At 36.4% G+C, this 23,543-nt stretch overlaps 1 protein-coding gene across 9 annotated transcripts in view; it reads left to right on the top strand.

Moving 5' to 3' along the window:
* Window positions 1-23,543, top strand: part of CLSTN2 (calsyntenin 2) — a 342,914-nt gene that overhangs the window by 275,783 nt on the left and 43,588 nt on the right. For all 9 annotated transcript variants that reach the window (XM_083849241.1, XM_083849245.1, XM_083849246.1 and 6 more), the window contains 2 exons: window positions 1,661-1,909; window positions 2,185-2,306. In XM_083849241.1, the coding sequence (XP_083705367.1) occupies window positions 1,661-1,909; window positions 2,185-2,306 (371 nt within the window). The remainder of the gene's footprint in view (window positions 1-1,660; window positions 1,910-2,184; window positions 2,307-23,543) is intronic.

The raw sequence follows: 23,543 nt of genomic DNA, 5'->3' as shown, positions 1-23,543 counted from the left end.
AGCATTTTTTCACCTTGTCATCCAACAATAATAAAAAATAAATAATGTATGAAAGACTCAATTTGGACTACAAAACATATTCAGAATAAATCTCACTAAATATATATATATATGTATATATATATATATAAAATGAATGCAAAACGAATTCCTTGAGAGAATTATGCTTTTAATTTTAAAACCACCACACCTGTGCAAGTAATTTTATTTTTACCATTAATTTTATTTATTTATTTATTTAAATAAGTTTATCTAAGTTTTGCTGTTTGAATAAAATCAAGTTCCGTGTTTTCCCATTGATAACATATGTGTATTAAGCAATGCACTGTGGTGTGTTATTCAGAATTAAAATTTTTCTTTGTGTTCAAATTCTAAATGTGGAGGTTTTAGGTTTGATATTACTATCACTTCAAAATAACCTCGTTTTAAAGGAACACATTTTGAACTATTGTCTAAGAAATTCAGTTACTGAATACGAATGTTTTCACATCATCACTATAATATACTTTTAAAAATGTATAGGATACAGTTCCAAAACATTTTTGGCATAACATTCTACACTCCTGCAGAGAGTTGGGATCTTCCCTTGGACACTGGAGGGAGGATGAGATTTTATGCTAGTATGGGATTTTTTAGTTCAGTTTGGGTTTGTTCACCATATTCTTATCTGTCAAAGCATGAATAGAATACACAGGTTCTGTTTTTTACTCTGGCAAGCATACTTTCTGTTAAATGCTATCTTTCACAGGATAAGTAAAGGCTCTGGATACCTGATCACATGTTTATAAAAAGTGCCAGGCAGTTGTTAAGCTGTAAAGAAAAAAAAAAAAAAAAAAAAAAAAAAACCAGAGCTTAAAGAGTACTGTGCTGTTCTATTAGATCTTGGTGCTACAGTGTTTTCCATTTCTGGTTTGTTTGCCCCCACCCCCTCCGCCCCCAAGTTAATTTTAACAAATAAATAAGTGTAGCTGTGGACCGCATTTTCATATGTTGACCACTTGTTCATAATTCACTTTCTGTAGGGGAGCTAATCTGAGTTGTGAGAAGCATATCTTATATCTATCATTAGTCAAGAACACAAGAACACATGGAGTTACAACCATCATATACCTGAGAGAAGCCAGCATTAGTGATATTTTCAGTTTTAGGGTGAATACTCTGTATGCACTAATATTCATACCAACATTATCTATGGCTGACTACTGGACATTGGGATATATATTCTACATTCATCCCCACTCTACTGAATTTGGCAACACATCATCCCCGTATACTGTATATCTCCATGCTGTCAGGGAGAGAAGATACGAAATCTCCTTATCCGGATGTAGAGAACTTGGTTTTAGTCTTAGCACTTCTCAGAATAACTGAAGATATGACATTAATGCATTTTATAAATTGAGAAATTTCTAAGGAAGTAACCTTAAAATATTTCTACAGTTTCTGTGCAATACATATAGTCTACCAAACTCTTATGGAGTTGTTTTGCTGGCTAGTAGATAGTATATATGTGATTTGACAGTGAAAGTAGTAGGACCATTTGGGAAGTGAAAATAGTCTAAAGAGGAATGCATGAATCAGGCCCTGTGCCTATTCTAAATTCATTTGTACAGCTCTTTTATTAGTTTCTCATTGTGTTCTCATTATGTATCATTTGCAGGAGCATCCTCAGGTGCCATTGACCTGTTACCATCTCCCAGTGCAACAACTAATTGGACAGCTGGGCTTCTCATGGATAACAATGACATAATTTTTAAATTTGATGGAAAGCAAGGAGCCAAAATTCCAGATGGAATAGTCCCAAAGAATTTAACTGATCAATTCACCATAACTCTGTGGATGAAACATGGACCTAGCCCAGGATTAAGAGCTGAGAAAGAGACTATTCTCTGCAACTCTGACAAGACAGGTGAGTCTGTCTATTGACAAAATGTTTGACAAAGGGCATAACAAAGTTGGTAGAATATTGCTATTTCTCCTCAGTTAAAGCAGTTTGAAAAACAAATAATGAGCTGGGTTTGGTGCCATCCTGAGAGTTGGTTGGTGATTTGACAGCTTATTGAGGGGACTGTTGATGGGGACTGGGTGGTTTTTTGTCCTTTGGGTGTATATTGCTTTGAAACACATTCACCTAAACAAGTGTTGATGATAGTTCAGAGTGCTGATCTTGTTCCCTCCTTTCAGAGATGAACCGACATCACTATGCCTTGTACGTGCACAACTGCCGATTAGTGTTTCTGTTGCGTAAAGACTTTGATCAGGCTGACACATTTCGCCCTGCGGAGTTCCACTGGAAACTGGATCAGGTAATTTTTCTTATCTATAACCCACCCATACCTAATCTTTCTCTTCATCTGCTTTAGAAATCCTACAGAACAACCCAAATACTGGCATAATTATTTTGAGGAATCAGAAGTCTATTTCTGTTAAGTTGCAAATTCTAACTGTTGTGATTCTTTATTGGGATCCACAGAAAGAGATAAATTAGTTAACTTAGTTGAGTCATTTAATATAGTAGGTTTTTCAATTGAGTCATTTTAACAGTACGTAGAGGTTTATATCCATTGGCAATGGAGAACCTAGAATCATGACATTGCATACAGTTCCCTAAAAGCTTTCCATTTATCATTAAAAAAAAATGGCTGTATTAGCACAACAGAAATGATAGGAGCCTTTACAATAAAGAGTAGGCTGACATACAGGAAGCTATTTGTAATATATTTTTAAGGCTAATCTGTAGATTTTTACTTTCATCTACTGTGCTGTATGTAATTTCTCCTTATTATGAAGAGTATATTGCAAGGAAATTATTATTAAAGAGATAAGAGTTGTCTTTCAAAGATTTATTAATTTTAAACAAGATAAGGATCATTTGGATGAAAGAGGAAAGATTTCATCAAAGTAGTTACTTTCTCAAAGCGAGTTTCTTCATGTCTTTGGGCCCAAACTGTAATATCAAAGATGTAGATATAGGAATGGTAACTTTCCTAATTTAACTTCAAAATGCATATAAACTACCATCTTTGTCCTGATTATCAGATGAATGCAATGATAAAACCATACCATGATCGTAATGCTGGCTTTTCATATCCATTAATCAGTTTGGAATCAGTTTCTGCTGTACATGATATGAAATCTTAAAGTGTCTAGAAAGGGTTAAATTTACATTAGAACATATTTAAGATTACCAGTCTTGAGCAACCAATGTCACCTCAGAAAATATCGTTCTAAGCGCTGAAGATAGATTTGTATTTCAATTGGCTGTTTGCTAAACATCTAAAATATTCAGTGGTACTACAAAGTTTAAGTAAAGTGTTTTGACTATGAAAAGCTAAATGCAATCAGCTTCTGTTCTATAGCCTCAGAATGGGAGAGTAACAGTGTCTTCTCAGTAATTGGAATTTGTATGTAACACTTGTAACTTAGCCATGACAAAACACTGGAAAATGTACTGTCAAGGGCAATTTTCCATTGACAGGGGATGTATTTGACTGTGTGAAAGAACTTTTTCATCTCTATTACCATCTACAATTACTTTATTCACACTCTACTTTCTCCATATGATTTCCGTGCTTTTTTTTTTTAATGGCATAAATCGGAAAGTACAGAAACGTTAATATCTTTCCAATTATTTTTTTTCTTTATCACATAAAGACAATATATCCTGAACTATTTTTTCATATAGAGAAGATTTTTGTGTGTGCTTGGAATTCGAGTAGCATTGATGTTATTGATGAGCAATACATGCTTTTCATATTTATATTTTGACAGCCTTATTTTCTTTCAGACAGTGATGCTTACCAAAGGTATCTCCTTTATGGTTTTTTGATTTGGGAAATATGTATGAGTTTGAAGGTACATTGTTTCAAAAAAACATGTTAAGTAAGAGTGTTTGTAGTTAAGTAGAAGTGCTATTTTTTCTCCAACAAGGAAAAAAGAATGCCTTGGGCAATTCTACAGATTTTGATTTAAATCAATAAACCTAAGATAGTTTCACCAGCAGTCACCTTCTTGGATCTTCAGCTGAAGTTAAGTAGAGTCCCAAATATCTGCTGACAGAACACATTGTTTGTGATGTAAATCCTAGAGGAATCTTAAGATTCCAACTAAGGATGACTGAATAAGTCCTTGGAGATAGTTTCAGAATCAGTTGATCATACTCTTGAGTTATGTTTCTGGAGGGAAGTTATTTTGCTGAAGCCACCTCAGCAAGAGCGTATACTAAAGGAGTCCCAAATAGCACTTGACACATTACCTCTTTTCATTTCTACTGTGTGATTCCAAACTATGTATTTCATTGTCTGCCATTTGTGTACCCTAAAATAAGCTTCCAAACTGTAGCACTACAGAAAAGTTGAGTTGCATGTGGGCACTGAAGGGAGAACCTTCCTATTATTGAAAACTCCTAGATGACAGAAGCTAGAGATAGATACAAAAGATTTATTAGGTCACATCATTCATTTCATTTCATCTTATTTCATTCAGATACTGCCAATTGATTTCCACAGTATATTTTCAACTGCTCTTTCCAGCTGAGAAAAAATGTAAGATTAAAGTATGAATAAAGTTTGTTATGGGTTGAGTGACCAGACTTTCATGATGATGAATTTGTATGGCCATGGTGGTACTGCTGTGAATTTTGTCATAATGGATGGACTTGCTAAAGACTGCTCCTTTGTCTCCTCTTGGTGCTTCTCTATCTGGCCTCATATGGTAATTCAAAAGGAATTGTAAAATATATGTGAATAACGGGCTATTAAGGAACTTGTATGGTTTTGAAAACAAGCCAGTCTGAACTTCACTTCAGAGTAGTAAAATTATTTATGTCAACTTCTATCTGTCTAGCTACAATGGTCTTCCCCTGAAAGCACTGGGTATTTTACAATGTGTATCAAAAAGAAAGTTAACATCCCAGTACAAACTCCTTGATCTCAATAAGAAAAGAAGCCAGGGCTAGTAGATGAAGTGCTTTAGACACTTCTGAAAATACTATCAATTGATTTTTTGCATATTTAGATTCTGATATACCTCTGGAAATCTCACCTTTAGAAGTGTATATTCTGTAGTGGCAAATCTTCAGATTCTGTGTTTTTTGAAGGAAAGTATGGGAATTAAGCTGTATCTAACTGTTGCTCAGTTTCTCACCATCTGCAACGCACTGTGATATGCAATGCTGTAGACCGAGTTGAATATATTAACTGTGAAAGACAGTTCAATGGCTGGTACAAAGCATAGCCACAGTACTATGAAACGTGGCGGAGTACCTTATTTCTGAGCTCACTTTATGATTGTGACAACAATCCATAGCTTGCTTATGCTGAGAGGGGTCTGGTGACCTTGGATCTGGTGAAGCATAAACTAGTGAAATCATTTATCATTGTTACAGCAGAGTAGTAAAATTTATAATACCAGTTGCTTCGGCTCTACCTAGCCCACAAGACTACTTATTTATTTCAAGGCACTGACCAAGAACGTTACTTTATTACCATTCCAAATTTAATTTAATTCTTTAGATTGCATTTTTGTGGTGGTTAAGCGTGGCACACAGCTTAGTTGCAGACTCAGTTCTTGGCCAAATACAAACGGTCATGTAACATTTTATAGCTACACCTGAGCAGTGCCTCTGAAACTTTGTGATATGATACAACCGTAACTGTGATGTATACGAGTGTCTCAAACCTTCACATAGTAGTGGCTGCGGAGTTAGCTCTGGGAAAATCGTGTCTTTAAGTCAGTTCATAGACCTAAAGATTTATTTTTCAGTGTGGCTTTCAGGGTATTTAGCCCTACTTGTTACATTAAACTGGATGGACTTTACTAAGCTAATTTTTTGCGTATTGTGCTAAGCATGCATGACCTGAAAGTGCCATAACCCTGTGCATATGTCCCTTTAGGACTGAACTGCTAAGATATAAGTATACCTGCAAAAATTTCTAATAAGCAGAGTTTACAGACTTTAAACTGAAAGTGTCCTTGTTATTTATAAGAAATGGGAGAGGAGTTGGGGATATCAAAAACAAATTGATTTTTTTCCCACTTTCATCCTTTCGGAAACTAACCATATCTGTCATCTTAGTTGTGAGAGTGCATTAGTTGTAATTTGGAAAGAAAGGTGTGGAAAAAAAACATGCAAAAACTCAGTGTTAAGTAAGAATGCATGCTGGATGATAAAAACTGCATGGTTTTCCCAAGTGACTGCTATAGATGCTCAGTTAGAGGTGGTTCCCTCCTTTTACTTACTCCCATGTCCTTGGAAGTGCATGTGATCCTTTTTTTCAGTAAGCAGAATCATGACCTTTTTTCTGAGTTCACCATGCGTATGTTTAAATTGAGTATCATGAGGTGTTTGTCAACATTTTTATCATTTCTTTTCTCATGCTTTATTATAATAAGACAGCGTTCAAACCTGAGTACCTATTACAAACAGTTGTCAGCGAAGTCAGTAAAAGACATCTAAATCATCACCTAACTTTCTCAGATCAGTAGGAATACATCTATGTTTTTAAGTGAATGATTTAGGTAGGTATAAATTAGGGCCATCTAAGAATAACACATGAAATATAAAAACTGCCCCTGGTGATACTTTTTTTCTCTGTAGAAAGCTGTGATGACTGATTTTAGGGTTCCCTGCTATTGGGTTTCTTTTTGAGAAAATGGTCATATTGTACAGCCTTCTCTTGCACACAGGAAATAACTGCATATGGTATGGTTCTGGTTAGGGACAGAGCTCTCAGAGCTCTCAACAGCACAAAAGTACCCTTGCATACTGGGGAGTTGGTCAGCTTCTTAACTTACATCACTAATCACATTTCTTTTCAGCCACTTGTGCTCTGTCTGGCCTCGGTTAAATTATTTTATGCAAGTATACCAGAACTGCAAAAGAGATCAGTTTATAATGGATTACATATATTAGAAATTGAGTTCTGTTGAAATTAGTGAAGGAATAATTTTAACAGTGGCAGAATTTCTCCCTAGAGATGTAAAAAACAAACAAAAAAATGAAGTCTTCTGACTTCCTGTCAATGCAAAAATGTTTCTGAAAGCACTTCAGGGAGCTCTGCTAACAACTCTATCATGAAGGTTTGAATTAGTGCTCCTTCTCCTCATTGTCATCCTCAGCAAAAACTCTTCTGGTCGTCAAATTTCTGCAATAAGTGACAGTTCTCATGTGTTCTGTATTTCTGGTCAGTAGAGTGAGAGCTTTGTCCCTCAATTTCTATCTGTTTTAACAGTTGTCTCTAACCCTCATGGGACTAAAACCAAATAATAGTTTGAATAATGAACCAAGGCATTCAAGCCTTTGGTGACAGTGGAAAACATAACATTACATAGGCCAATGCACAGTGTATTTCACACTCTTTTCGCCTTGGATATTACATTTCTCATACTGATACTGAGGACAGTCAAGAGATTTTTTTTCCTTTCCTGAAATCAGCAGCATGGGAACATTTCTTTGAGCATGGGAAAGCATCTTAGCCAAGAATGCACGTTTTTATGCATTTATTCTTATTCACAATGGGAAATTATATTCTGTTTTATACCCATGTTATCACCCTGAAGATAGTCTTCCAGCCCACAGGCAAAATTGGTATTGATCCCTTTAAAAATAGGGACTGAACTTCATGGTCTGGAGTCATTCTATATCAGGAAAAAGTACAGATACAGAAGTTACTGTTTCTTTTTTAAGATGAGATAAATTGCTTTGAATAATCCAAAATAAGCCTGCAGTGGAAAAGCCTCATACAATTGCTTCTATAATAGAACTAGAGAAAGCAGGTTATTTAGGTAAATCTGAATATGATGCATTCTATCTCTGTGTATGCACATAGATGCTGAAGGAGCAAGGCAAGGTTCCATTTGCATTTAACCAGTTGACTGACTACACATAATGGGGTCTTCTACCTGTAGAAAGCACTGTTGTGCAGTCAAGCACTTCATTTCCATTTACTTTTTAAAATAAGCTACTGTGCAAGGACATGATAGAGCAGGAGCTGATTTTTGAGGAAATGTAAGTTCTATGGTTAGAGGGCAAAATGAAAGGAATTTGGTACCTGTACCTTGTCTTAGTAAAATTAGCTGTTCCCATTAAGTTACAGCAGTTATGAGTGAAAGCTGTTCTTACGTGTTGGATTTTTCAAAATCGGTTAGCTGCGTGCATCTAGTTCTGCGAAGATGATCGTTCACATTATGAGAGCCCTAAGTGTACTCTTTACTGATGGGCTCAGAGAGAAAGAAAATAAGTGAATATTTATGGAAAGTACATAGTCTCCTCAAGCCTAGAGGGTTAAGGGTACACTGGGGAGATAGGAAGACACAAACGTTCCCCATCACTATGCACTGTTCTTCACCTATACACAAAGGACCTCAGGCTTGTCAGTATGATACTTTTCAACATGGTGCCACATTGAAAATTAACTTTTCTTATTGCGGAGTTTAGTTGTCCATTTTTATTTGATGTTCGGAAGAGTTCCACATCCTTTTAACCACTTCTTTACAAACTGGTATGCAGACCTGCACTGATATATGCATACATCCCTGATAAGACCACAGAAGGAAAATTACAAAACACCAAACCTATATCCTACAAAGCCAGTAAGAGATGAATGATACATGAATCATGCTAATCCTGTAACTGTGATGAAATCGTTCCAGGACTCAAAAAGCTGCTGCAGCATTCACAGCACCCCAAGTGTTTTACGTTTTAGCCCTGTCTTATCTGACACAGCTTATTTACCATTTTCCATCTTTAAATGCTACTTTGATTTTTTTTAATTCAGCATCTTACTTCTAAACGGCCTTTACTAGCACAAGGATGAGTCAGCAGTACTGATAAATGCTGAAATACTCTTTGAGATTCCAATTTAAAGAAGCTTTTTAAAGATATATTTTTAATGCAACTGAAATATCATTTCTAACAACAAAATCTTGAAAAACAAAACACAGTGGCTAGCAAGAACTTGCTTTATGACGCACAAATATTCCTTTGGCCAAGCTTTGAAATATTCCCTATAAATTGACCTAGTTTAGTGAACTTCTGATTTCTGTAGTTCAGCCTAGTGTGAAATGCAGTGTGCCTAGGTGCCTCTGTAAATCTTCTATGACCCTTAAGAAGAAATTGAACTGCTTGCAGAAAGTATTTTATAATTTAACTATTTGCATTTACTTTAAATTATTGTGATGTTTCTACATATTTGTATTCTACATTTTGTGATTTTTCTCATTTTTATGTACCATAATAGTTTTATTACCATGCAATACAATTTTCAAGCCTATTCATACTGGACTACCCTTTCCAGAGACTTAAGATGAGATAGGCCAGCTCTTCTGAAAGAGATACCTATTATGTGTTGTCTTTCAGCCCTTATTACATGAGAAACTACATATTCACATATGTAGTTATGCTTGTTTCCTAGGGAAGGCAGAAGAACTGTTGCGAACAGCAAGCCATTTAGACTGTGAAACACATGTTTTTTTGATCAAATAAAAAAAAGAGAAAAAAATAACAAGAAATAAATTTGGTATGGAATTAAGAAGAATTTAAAATTGTCTGTAGCACCATGAAATAATGCAAAATATTAGTCTCTTAAAGCTTACAATGGCAAGGCCCCCAAATAAAGTTAATTTCTTGTGTAGCAAAAATATCATTACAGAGTTTTTAATACACCTAAACAAGATGGATTAAAGACTCAGTTAAATTGCCTGGTATTCTACAATAGTCCAGTAACTCCTGAAATACAAAGGATTACATAGATTTAAAAAAAAAAAAACAGCAACAAAAAAAACCACTTCCTGTATTCCTGTATTCACCAGGCTTTCAGGAGATACTGATCTATTTCCATATTGAACTATTACAATAATAGTGGGCTTATTTGCTGCAGAAAAGTAAAAACAAAAAAACAAACAAAAAAACCCAACCAACCAAACAAAAAAAAACTCCTGAGAGCTACATGAAACATCTTTAAGGTTTATAATCCAGTACCTCTGTCCATGTAAATCTGCCCTGTGCTTCTCAGTGTGACTACTGCTGAGAATCTATACCTTGTCTTTCCTGCAGAACCCATGTGTTCTATAAGGGTAAAGGGGATGCCAGCAGCTTTTAAATAAGATCAGAATAACTGTGTGGTTTGTCAGTTCAATGCCACCAATTAGAAATGAAGTCTTCAAAATGTGCTTGGATCTGTGAGCATTGACAGAGCATGACAGAGATAGGATTACTGCAAAAGTTAACATTAAACAGAATCTCAGCTTTAATTATGTTACAAATAATTGTGAATCCATTTATATTTTAGTAGTAGTAGAAAATGGAAACCTTTCTCATGAATAATTTCATGTCTTAAAAACATTTTTTACTTTAGATATGCATATTCATTATAAGCAGGAAATGAAGCCTACAGAAGCTTTTTAGGCATTCAAAAGCAATAGCCTCACTTGGATTTTGGAATCATAAAATCATTGAATGGCTTTGGTTGGAAGGGGCCTCAAAGACCCCCTGGCTCCAGCCCCCTGCCCTGGGCAGGGACACCTCCCACCAGCCCAGGCTGCCCTCAGCCCCATCCAGCCTGGGCTAGGGCCTCACCACCCTCATAGTAAAGAATTTCTTCCTAATATCTAATCTAAATCTGCCGTTTTTCAGTTTAACACCATTCCCCCTTGCCTCACTCCCTGACAGAGTCCCTCCCCAGCCTTTCTGTAGTCCTCCTTTAGGTACGGGAAGGCCACTGTAAGGTCTCCTCGGAGCCTGCTCTTCTCCAGGCTGAACAACCTCCACTCCCTTAGCCAGTCTCCATAGGAGAGGTGCCCCAGCCCTCTGATCATCCTCATGGCCTCCTCTGGACCCGCTCCAGCAGGTCCATGTCTTCCTTACGCTGGGGGCCCCAGAGCTGAATGCAGCACTGCAGATGGGGTCTCAAGAGAGCGGAGTAGAGCAGAAGTTCCAATATCAGAAGTTGTTTTCCAATTAAACTGAAAGTTTCTAGGGCAACTTTAAAATTGAAAATTGCAACTTTTTTGAATTATAATTGCAGGAAAATTACAGGCATGCTTTAGTATTACTATTATTGGTAGCTTTAATATTTTTATTGTGGTTTTTCCGTGTCTTTACATATTAGTCATAAAAATCCTACATCAGCAAGGACCAAAAACGCCATCACTATGACATATCTGTTGCACAAAGACTCATTATCATATTATAGCATACTGTATGCTTTTTAAAGTATCCTCACAGCAGCCAGTTAAGATCCTATCAACCCCAATTTATTCATTCATTATTAAAAATACACAAAAAGCTGGAGGCTGATAGTGCACAGTTCTTTCCAGCCCTAAGCTAATATCCTTCCCAATGGACAATTAATGGTATGCAAGACACTGAAGAATTTAGACAGCATCCAGGATCTTGCTTAATTATTTTCCAATCTTACGATGATTGTTTTATTGCAAATACAGGCTTTTCCCTTTCATTTTCATTACACCAATTAACCTGTGGACTCAGATTTGTTCCAGAGCAATTTATTGTTGTTGTTATAATTGGATTTATATCCTACATGGCATTTTTTTATTCTTTCTGTAAGTGGCCTCACACTCTTCCTCACTGAAGTAACTCTGTTTAGATATTGGATTTGGATGCACTCATGAGTGAGAGTACTCTGTAATGCTTCATGGCTGTCACAGAGACCCAAATTTCAAATTCAGTCTTCTGAGTGTGCTGAATATTTAACTGAACATGGCTGATTTAATGAATATTCTTGCAGTAACTTAGCTCCCAGTGCTCAGCTAAATAGAAGAAGAGTTGGGATCACAGTTAAAAGTGTATTGCAACTGAAACAAAATGATTTCATTAATCTAATTCCACTGTGTATGCAATAGAAGACCATACAACTTAGTATGTAGAGATAACAGGAAATGTCCAGTGTCCTTCAGAAAACTGCTATTAGAGATCTTTCTGAATGCTTGGATTGCTTGCATGCTTGGATTCTTTGCATTAGTGTTCTTCCCCTCCTTGACTGTCACCTTCTAGCTCAAGAGGACCAGTTGTTTTAATTTCAGAAATACTTGGCCCTAAGCTGACGTACCATTTACCTATGGACTTATCTGTAGATATTTAAGCAGTTACAGTGGTTTTCATTGTCAACGTACTTACGTATTACAGCCATTCTAATTTGAAGTTTCAGTTGTATTTTCCATCCATGTAATGTGGCTTGTTTTGTTTAGGAATTTAGGCATCCAGGGTCAGCCCAGAAAATAAATCTGCACCTACATTAATCACTGGCTAATTAAACTATAACCATGCCTTTCTCACATATCTTTCAGTTTTGTGTCACACATAACAGTTGTTTAGTTTTATGGAAACATGCTTAGGTAGAGTTTTACTGTAGAGTAAAAAAAAGCCAATGTTTCTTTTCTGTATTTTTTTTTTAGTATGCTTTACTCTAATTAAAATTACATTATTAATTTGTACTGCCAGTGATGCTGTCCTCTTAACCTAACCAGCAGTTGCAATGCTACCTAAAAAAGAACAACCCCTGTGCTCCAAAAGATGGGTGTATGCATGTTGTACACTTGAGGGAAGCATACAGCCCCACACTGTTGATCTCTCATCGGTTCACTTTGATAGTTGTCTGTCCCAGATAAATTGCTTTTTCAATGATAATAAATTAGCTATACATTCAGCTGTGATTTTGTCATGACAGTTACAGAGTAAAATGATTTATCGCACTGAGTGCATCCTGTCTTCACACCATTCAGAAACATATAGCCATCACTGGGAAACACTGGATATAGAAACCTTTACACGGACTTCAAAATCTTTTCCTGTAAAGCTAAAATGTGAGAGGATAAAAAGTGTTAAATGAAAAAAAGTAGTACGTAAAGGTTATGATTCAGGAGAGGTTTTGTCATTCTTAAAGAGTAAGAGTAAATACAGGAGAAATATCAGTAGGAGATACATATCTTCTATATAGATCTCCAGGTACAGATAGAGAAGAGATGCATAGTTACATATCAAAATATGTATTTGGAATATATTCTTGCAATTTTTCAATGATGTTTTTTATAAAAGACAAACCTGAAAATATTCCCCCTCAAAAACAACTTTTATAGCAATGTTTTATCCTATCTCCCATTAATATCCATAAATCTGCTCTATTATCCAAGTTAGAGGGAAAGGGAGGCATTTTGACATGAACTTCATTTACATGAAGTTTTCTGTGCAGAGCAAAAACAACTCAGCTATCTTACATTATTTTTGTTCACAGCATAAAAGCTAGAGTTGAGCAAAGAATACAAGCCCATTTTTTTTCCTTTACAATGGTGTAAAGTATCTCAGTGGTGTAAGGTTCTACAGTGGACATCAATAACAAACCAAAGAAAACAATCACTTATTTTGGTAAATAAAGCAAATTCTGAGATACTGCTATGATAACACACAGGTATCATTAATTAATATTTCAAAAATTCTTCATTTGCTGAGTGTAGTCTACCTATATGTCATGCTATGCATACATAATCACACTTCTTATCTCATTGTTTAGAAGGAGAAGGAAGAGGTCATACAACTGAAAATGTATGTGGCATGTGCACAGTTCATGGGGTATATAGGGTATGCATAAAAATTCTGTATCTAAGATTGGAGCCAGCCTATGTATTTTAGCACTTATCTTTTAAAGTTATCTACATTTATAATGTTACATTGGACTTACAGCCTTGATAGTAATTGATACAATCAGAATGTATGTTCACTTCATGGTACACAGAAAAAATACTGGCCAGAGTTAATTTTACTATTTATTTGATTTAACTATTTATTTGATTTAAGTATGTTTGGACATAATTCCTTTCTAATATCTAATCTGAAAAATGCTTTCTGGTGCATGATCGCTTCATAGCCTCTTTTTTTTTTTTTTCCTTATCCCTGTGCATGCTTAATCTGTTTTATAAATTAATTTTTACTTTAGCACACTGTATTTGAATAGGTCACAAGTGATTTCCAGTCCCTGAATGGAATGTAGCAGCAAACACTAAAATGGTGTTGTTGATCCTGAATTGATGAGTACTTCACAAAAGAACCCACTGCAAATTCAATCTAATCCCCTCCTGGAGGAGCACTATCTTTCAAAAAGCCTGAAGCTGACTCCTGGGTCTGACTGAGACTGTTGGAAGGGAGTAAAGTAGCAGAGCAACAACAGATATGTTAAATATGAGGATCTTGTATAAGAGATAAATCTCATATAAGAGAGAAATATTATAGAGAGCTTTAGTTCTCGCTGTGAAAACTTGAAAATAATGAAAGAACTAATGGAAGGTAATGGGGATGATGGTGAAGAGATGAGAGGAAAAAGGAGAAAAAGAGTGCAGAAAGCAGAGGAGAGAGGCTGTAGCTGCCATAAAACAAGTCTGTGTTTTGTTTCAAGAACACATTTTTACAGAAGAATCACATGATATCATTTAGGGAAGACAAACTGTACTGCTGAGATACCTAAGGAAAATTGAATCACTTAGTATCCACCATTCCTTCTCTTAATTGCCATCAGCAGAATCACAGCAAAATGTGAAAAAACAAAACTGCAGATAAATAAACCCATATTTCTTACTGGTGTTAAATAAATCAAAAAAGAAATTCTATGTGGGTAGTTTTAAACTAAAGGACAGTAGATTTAGATTTCACATTGGGAATAGATTCTTAACTCAGAGCGCGGTGAGGCCCTGGCCCAGGCTGCCCAGAGCAGCTGTGGCTGCCCCATCCCTGGCAGTGCCCAAAGCCAGGTTGGATGGGGCGGAGGGCAGCCTGGGCTGGGGGCAGGGGGCCCTGCCCAAGGCACAGGGCTGGAGCCCAGGTGGTCCTTGAGGTCCCATCCAACCCAAGTTATCCAATTATTTTATGAAAAGTAAAAAGGAACACTTTTCACTGTTCTACTGTTTTTGTTTGTCTGTTTTTGTTTGTTTGCTATTTATTTTATTATTATTGTTGTTATTATTATTATTATTATTTTCATGAAGAACCAATTCTCCCATTTCTAGCAACAGTAATTTTATTTTAGGAATATGTCTTTAATCCAACAGCCATCTTTCCATCAGCAAAACAGTGTTTCAAAGGGAAAACTTCAGCCAGCTCAACTGTGAATAAATGTTCAAACTTTTAGATAATTACTTTAATCATATCCATAAAATTTTTAGGGCTTGTGCAACACTGATATTGAAAATTCATTCCCACAGTATATTTGTTTCATGACCCTAATGTCAACCCAGAAGTATTCTGGAATGCTGACCCTCGGTGCTAACTTGCTCCCTCCCATAAAAGCACTATGAACATGATTGTAATCAGTACTGAAAGAAAACTGTCTACTTACTAAATAATATTCCCTGGCAAAGTCACAAATTTAGCTGATACCTAATTACCTCTGTATGGTATACAACATATAATCAGTCTTGCTACAAAAGGTCAGCTATGTAATTAAAGGCCCAGTGGTTACCATTTAAGTAAAGATACTATACATAATATTTTGGTTGTGTAATTTCCTCACTCAGCTTTGAGTATAAATAGAGAAACAACCATTCTTCACTTTATAGAGATTATGAAGGTAGCAAAATACATCTCATTGCCACCGTTCATCTGCAATAAAAACAGAATAGCATCTGCTTTTCTTTGCATTATGTCCTAATTATCTGCTGGAACTGAAGAAAATACAACACTAATCTGTGTGGGGAAGGACTATGTATTTCTTACATGTCTTTCTGCAGTTATAGCTACCTCCATCTCAGACTACAGCAATATTCAAAATTATAGCAGTGGGCTCCCATATGAATACTACTAAGTGATTCTCTGAAGATATCATATCGATGTAATGTAAGAGTTGTGTTAGAGCAGGAATTCCTTTATCTCTGAATCGCACTGTGCACCTTCAACAGAGTAAGTATCTTTCAAGTAAATCACCTTTCCCAAAACTTGGAAACTGTAAAAGGGTGTTCAGTGCCTGTGTCAGCTCTATCTTCCTTTGGTGAGTACCTTTAAAGCAACCCTTGCAAAATTGCAAGTAGTGTCAATACTTCCTTCAGAGATAGCAAGCCTTTGAAGAGGGATTTTGCCAGATGATGGAAAATTTTCAGAGAGCCAGCAAAAGAGAGGTCAGTAGCCTGGGGGAGTATTCTGGTGGGCTTTCTTCCGTGAGCAGACAACCCAAGCTGGGAGTCCTAGTATTTTACACTTGGTAGCTGAGAACTGAGATATCAAGGCATTCATTACATGAACTAAAAATAACGCGTAGTACTTCCTGTTGGGTCTGAATAGATATGGGCAGTCAGTGCGTTGGTCTAAGAGAGCGAGTGATGAATGTACATGGGAATGTGTGGTAGAGAGGAGGGGGGAGAGAAAAGAGATCTCTTCAGAACAGTTTTTGGAGCTGAACCCTAGTGTTTCCCCTCAAAAGAAAACAAGCCATGACTAGCCTGTTTGCTTTGTCTCCAGAGTGCAGTTTGCATTAATCACACTCTGCACCTTCAAAATGTCTCTGCATAACTGACTGAAACAAGCATTGTATTTGTTCACATACCAACAGCAGGGGAAGAATATATCATCCTATTCTGAAACGTGACAGCCTAACTCCTTTTTCTCGGTGCAGCCTCCTTCTGCTCAGTGAGAAAGAAATAAGTTATTGAATACCCTTCAGGAGTAGGGCCAGAATTCTCAGCTGCCTGAAATCTCAGGCCTTGGAACAGCAGGCAGTCAAGATGCCTGACTTAACCTTTAGCATCTGAGTATCACTATTTCAGTCAGGTTTTCAGAAAACAAACAGTGTTAAAATAAAACAAAAAAGGTAAAAGCCAGTATATTATTTGAATGGTAATTGCAAAGAATAGGAGGACTTGTTTTATGTATCTTTAAAGATTTATTATCTTTATTATCTTTTTTTAATTACTTCAGTATTTAATTATTATTAGCGTATAGAGAAGTATTTCCGTGGTTCTGTAATGCACGTTTTAGGAGACTAGTTATCATGTATTTAATTTAGTTTATGAGCAAAATCCCTTTTGTGGACCATACATATTACTGAACCCAAAAAAGAGTGAAAAAAAAAAAAAGTCACTGTAAATCTCTGAACAGAAATATCTAGCAGGCAGAATCCCTGCATGTATCAGCTGAGCTGAAGGCAGATCCCAGGAATCATGGAAGGTTTAAATTCCAGGCAGATTCAAAGATGGGGCCTCACAAGTGAAACAGCAGAATTGACATGTGCTGCCTTCAGGTTGGCATAAATTCAAAGAGCAAAGGCTTGTTTCAACTATCTTGAAAGACAGTTTGCTCAAAAGGACCAAACTTGTGTTTGATTGTGCTTATACATCAGTTTTTAAAAGGACACATTAATAATGCAAGAATGCAAGTCTAGTACATTTTGGGCCTCCATGTACACAAATAAGTTATCCCAAATCTATTTGGTCACTTTGCATTGATGTATTCATGATCACAATGTGTGCCTTTTGGAAACAAAACAGCTTCATGCTTTGTAAAGGAGTTAGAATTAAAAAATTAACTTGAAAGCTTCAATCAAATAACTGCAGTCAGAGTCCAGATTTCAGACTAGGAAACAAATGAGAGATTTGGGCTTTTTCAATTAAGTAGGAGGTCAAAGGATCTGCTGGTTTTCATTTTTTTCCTTAACATTACTCTTATATGTTAAGTTGTAATAATATGTACAGATTGTGAATAATTCTCAAAGACATTATTTCCCTAAATCTTTGCGTTTCTTCTCTCTCTGATCATATATATAGACGCACATAAATGTATGTAGAATGTGTAACATTTATAGTATTTTCTGTAATTTGAATTTAAGAGATGTTTAACAGAAAATTCATTCTGACAAATCATAATGTAGTATCTGGGATATAAATAAATTAAAATACTATAAAAACCCTTAAAAGTTAGAGAAAGAAAATTAAGCTTGTAATATTTATTCTGGCTAGGCTCTTTTTTTTTCCTTTTTTTTTTCTCTTTTTCTCTTTTTTCTTTTTTTTCTCTTTTGTTGTTGTTGTGTTTGTTTTGTCAGGGTGGTGATGGTGGTTGTTATTATTTCTCATATTTAGTTAAATAAGGTTTTGATTCAACTTGATCTTTAAAAAACAAAATGTTGCCATGTTTCATTATTAGGTAGGAAGTGCATTCATCTCAGAATATTGATTGCTCTTTCCATTTAGAAAGAAACAGTTTCCAACTGTGATAGGACCAAAGAAGTATTTTATTGAGCCTGACAATCTGCAGCATTTCATGGTGGGAGGTATAATGTCTCTTTCTTCCCATTCTTTTCCTGCTCTCTGCAGCACTAGATTTCAAAGGACAAATCCATGCTGACAGTGACCATATTGCATTTCAGAAGCAAAGTTCTTTGCATCATACCTGAAAGTTTTATTTATTGTTTTATATGTGAAAGTATCTTGTGTGGAATGTTGGTATGGTCTCGAAGTAAATATCAGTAAACATCTTATTCGCTGCTACATCTCAGAGTACCTTTAAAAGTTCATCAGTGTAACTGTCTCCCTTTAAATTAGAAAGTGTTTTGGAAGCAGATAACTGTTTTATGAAGTGAAGACAGTTAAAATTCACACCCAAATTTAACAACTAGATTAGGTAAATTAAATCATTGCCATTTCCTCTAGCCCCTACTAGCTTATAGCCTGTGTACTTATTTTTATGATCCATAAAGACTAGAGAGAATAAATTGTATAGTATCTAGGTCAAAAATACCATTCTGATCAAAAAGCACATAACTGGTCATAATCAGTCATGGTATAGTTTAGCATATAAAACTCAACTATAGTTGAGTATGTAAAGAAATTATCTACTTTAGGTGTGGACAACAGAGGTTATCTACTTCCAGTATACCCTGATAGACATACAATTTACTCACCTTTTAGTTTCCAGCTATGTTGATGGATGAATATAAAATTCAAAAATATTCACCTGAGTATTCCTAAAAAAAAAATATTTGATTTATTAAGGACATGGGATTGTAAACGGTATGGAATCATTCAGCTAGTGATTTATTGACAAATTTTGAGTAGTTCTTTTGAGATTTACAGAAGTTTTGTGATAATAGGAGCATCAGACATAAAACCTCAACTGGATATATTCTAAATCTCAAATATATGCTGTATAATATTTGGAAAACAATTTTGAAGGAAAAGCCAGCATGCATAAATCAGCTAGAAAGTTGACTTTGAACTCACAGCTTGTTGTGATACTAATGTGCAGAGTGAATTTTGGGTATTTACTGTGGATTCTTTTGTTTTAATTTCCTACCATGTTATGTTTTGATTTGGGAACTTTTTCCATGTAGAATGCACACAGAAATGCACAAATGTCTGGCAGAGACAAACAGCTGAACTGCTGAGTGCTGTTTGACCTTACAGCCCACTTACATCAGGGTACTCTTCTGCCTTTTATTCATTGATTATTAGAAAATTAGATTATTAGAAAAAAAGGAAAGGAATAAAAAGGAAAGAAGGAAAATAACTCTACCAGTCTGAGTTACTGTTCAGTGAAGCTGTTAAAAGTAATGGGTATTAGAAGAACAAAGAGCAACCAACACAGAATCCTTTTAAAAATTTATTTAAAGAACACCAGAGAAAGTTGCTAAATGCTTATTTAATTGATCTACTCACATTGTGGCTTAATAACTTCTGCTGAAATCAGTGTTGCCTCCTTCACTGGGAAATGATTTCTGACAGCCTAACGAGTAGGGAGTATCGCTTCTGAAACAGGGCGCCACTTCAGCTGCACTCACTGTGTACTCTCATTCAAAGACCCCACCAGCCTAGAATGACCGGAATGAGGGGTGGCCTGATTCAAAACACTGGGTTCCAATACAATACCCAATGTTTACTTTCTTGAGGGCAGGGGGATTAGAGGGACAAAGTTTAATGACCAGGAAAAAATAGTTATCAGTGAGAAATAATCAATAAATTACTTCCTAATCCTGTGATTATTTCTTATGGGATCTCACTTATGGGATCTACTTACACAAATTACTTCACTTTATGTTAACTACCAAGACTTTGTTATTATGTAACTGAAAAAATATCAATAATAATTATATTTAATATTATAGTTAACAGTTGAGAGTTCTGTTAGTTATATTTCAGTACAATAATTTTCAATTTCAGTGTAACTCAGTTAATATTATTTTGAGAAAGCTTTTTGTGTATCTTCAGATGCACATTGGATCACTTCTTTTTTATATATCTTTGGATCATTTTTATTTATGTTTTTTATTTTAACAGTTTTGAAATTGATCTGTTCTGATACATGCTGTGAAAGTACCCTGAAGTCTTTATAACTACAATAAGAGACTGGTTACTGGTAGGATACTGCAAAGGGGTCTAAGGAAATATTCTTATTGGTTTTTTGAGCTGTTTAGGGTTTATTCATCTCAGTGATTATACCATGTTGACATTACAGCAATAATATTAATAGAATCGTAGAATATCCTGAGTTGGAAGGGACCCATAAGGATCATCAAGTCCAACTCCTGGCACCGCACAGGTCTACCCAAAAGTTTAGCCCATGTGACTAAGAGCACAGTCCAATCTCTTCTTAAATTCAGACAGGCTTGGTGCAGTGACTGCTTCACTGGGGAGCCTGTTCCAGTGTGCGACCACCCTCTCGGTGAAGAACCTCTTCCTGATGTCCAGCGTAAACCTCCCCTGCCTCAGCTTGACACCGTTCCCGTGGGTCCTATCACTGGTGATTACGGAGAATAGGTCAGTGCCTGCCTCTCCACTCCCCCTCACGAGGACGTTGTAGACCACGATGAGGTCTCACCTCAACCTCCTCTTCTCCAGGCTGAACAGGCCCAGTGACCTCAGCCGCTCCTTGTATGTCTTCCCCTCTAGGCCCTTCACCATCTTTGTCACCCTCCTCTGGACACTCTCCAACAGTTTAATGTCCTTTTTGTACTGAGGTGCCCAGAACTGCACACAGTACTCGAGGCCGCACCAGCACAGAGCAGAGCGGGACAATCCCTTCCCTTGACCGACTAGCAATGCCGTGCTTGATGCACCCCAGGATACGGTTGGCCCTCCTGGCTGCCAGGGCACACTGCTGGCTCATATTCAACTTGCTGTCAACCACAACCCCCAGATCCCTCTCTGCGGGGCTGCTCTCCAGCGTCTCGTCGCCCAGTCTGTACGTATAGCCAGGGTTGCCCCCTCCCAGGTGCAGGACCCGGCACTGGCTTTTGTTAAACTTCATGTGGCTGATGATCACCCAGCTCTCCAATCTGTCCAGATCTCTCTGCAAGGCCTTTCCACCCTCAGCCGAGTCCACAACTCCTCCAAGTTTGGTGTCGTCGGCAAATTTGCTCAAAACACCTTCTAGTCCTACATCCAAATCATTTATAAAAACATTGAGGAGGACTGGCCCTAACATGGAGCCTTGAGGGACCCCACTAGTGACCATGAATATTATGTTCTTATTTGAAAATTCCGAAATCCATAACTGTTCTGCAAGCTTGTTTTTAAATTTATTTGACTCTAGTTTGTAATAAGAAAAAAAAAATCTGTGTGTATGTATACCTTAGTATATTTATATATATTATACATACATACATATTTATAATTTTCCTATATTATTATAGGAAGTATGGAACTACTGAACAGTTTTTAACTTATCCTTTCCAACCACTCACCTCTCAGTCTTACATTAATGTAAAAGTCTTTAGGTATGGTACAGAGTATTCTAGTCACTTTTGAGAGTAAGACAGGAGAAGGATCTATCCAAGTAAATAATCAGATCTATTTTAAAATGGAATGCCTTCTCATGGGAAAGGGCCAGCAATGATATCATATGAGATTCTATCAGCAGACTGTGAAATGAGAAGCTGTGAGATGTCTTTTATTTTCTTATTCTTCAGTAAATTAAGTCTTACCATTCAATTTTTTAATTCCATTTTAATTCCTCAGTTTTTATACCCTGAAGGTTTGTTTCCAGATGCCTCAAGTGTCATATATAGTTGGAATAAGTTGGCTTCATTAAACAGTGCAGTAACAGTGGATATTTTGATTACTGAAGAGGGCACAGAATACAGTGATGAAAGACAGTGATCTACTTAGCCTGGCAGAACACCAACAGCACAATAGAGACTCCAAGAATCTATCTAGCAAAGAGGTCAATGTTACAATTAACATCCCCTCTTTAGCACACAGGGCAGGTAGTTTAGACAAGACCAAATAATAAATGTTGAGAAACTCAGAATCAGATCTACATACTTGGCTCTTTTAAATTGAGGATGATACACAATTCAGATTAAAACTTAATCACAGTAATAAAATGCTTGCCTCAGTTGCCACAGGGTGACTGCAGTGTTTTTATTCATCACCTTCTTTAAGATGAAAGTTACTTGCTGTTTCAGTCAACCTCAAAATAAACTACACTTCAAAGTTCTGCAAGATTCAGCTTTTTATCTCAGGAAAATCAAAGATCAAAACATGTCTTACAGCTGCAAGTCTGGTACTAAATACAGACTCATCTTTTAAGTGCATGCTCTTCCTTCTCCATTCATTCGAACGTACATGGAGGGAAAAGAGCCAAGAAAAAGGTCTTACTTTTATTTGTCACTACGGAGTAAACAGGCATTTCAGATAAAATGCAACAAGGTATTTCCTATGTGAACATCAGTAACTATAAAGAGGAATACTTGACAAGCATGTTACGTAACTGTATTTTCAAGAATTGGCTTTCACACAGAATCACAGAATGTTAGGAATTGGAAAGGAACTTGAAAGATCATCTAGTCCAGTCCCCCTGCCAAAGCAGGAACATCTAGATCAGGTCACGCAGGAACGTGTCCAGGTGGGTTTTGAATGTCTCCAGAGAAGGAAACTCTACAACCCCCTTGGGCAGCCTGTTCTAGTGCTCTGTCACCCTCACCATGAAAAAGTTTCATCTCAAATTGCTTTGGAGCTTAGTCTGGAGTTAGCAATTCCTGAGGTAGTTCTCAGTTCCTGAGGTAGTTCTCAAGAAGAAAAAATTGTTAGAAGATGGTACCGTATTTTCTAAATGATATAATGGGCATCCACACTTTACTGTTTGGCATGTCAAATCATACTGCATAATAAATACCAGAACTCAAGGTATTCTAATAACATGATCTACTAATATTTTCTTAAGGATAGCAGACAAAACTTAGGGTTGTTTCCTACACCATCTGTGAAAACTCCAGGAGGTTTCTCTTCCTTTTACACATGCAACCAAAGGTAGGGAATACAAGCTGAATTCCCGTTTCGTCACTGAAAGTCCTGTGATGAAGCAATAACTTGCTTAAGAGTTATTGAGAGCAGAGTAGTCTCTCTTTTGCTGCTTTCTGTCACTAGTGTTCCTCTTACGCTCAGTTGAGGTTCCAGAAAGAAGGGATTAATTTGTACAATGTTCAGTCGTCTTTATTCTAGGACTGGTTGTATGCATTGCTTTACAATTTCAGAATTACATGGCACTAAAATACAAATATCAGGAGATATGTTGTATTAAGGTCCCTGAGAGCTAGTTCTAAGCCATACATTTAAAA

This window comes from Anser anser, assembly GCF_964211835.1.
Source record: "Anser anser genome assembly, chromosome: 9".
Classification (NCBI taxonomy): Eukaryota; Metazoa; Chordata; class Aves; order Anseriformes; family Anatidae; genus Anser; species Anser anser.
This window is presented reverse-complemented; position numbering and strand designations above follow the sequence as displayed.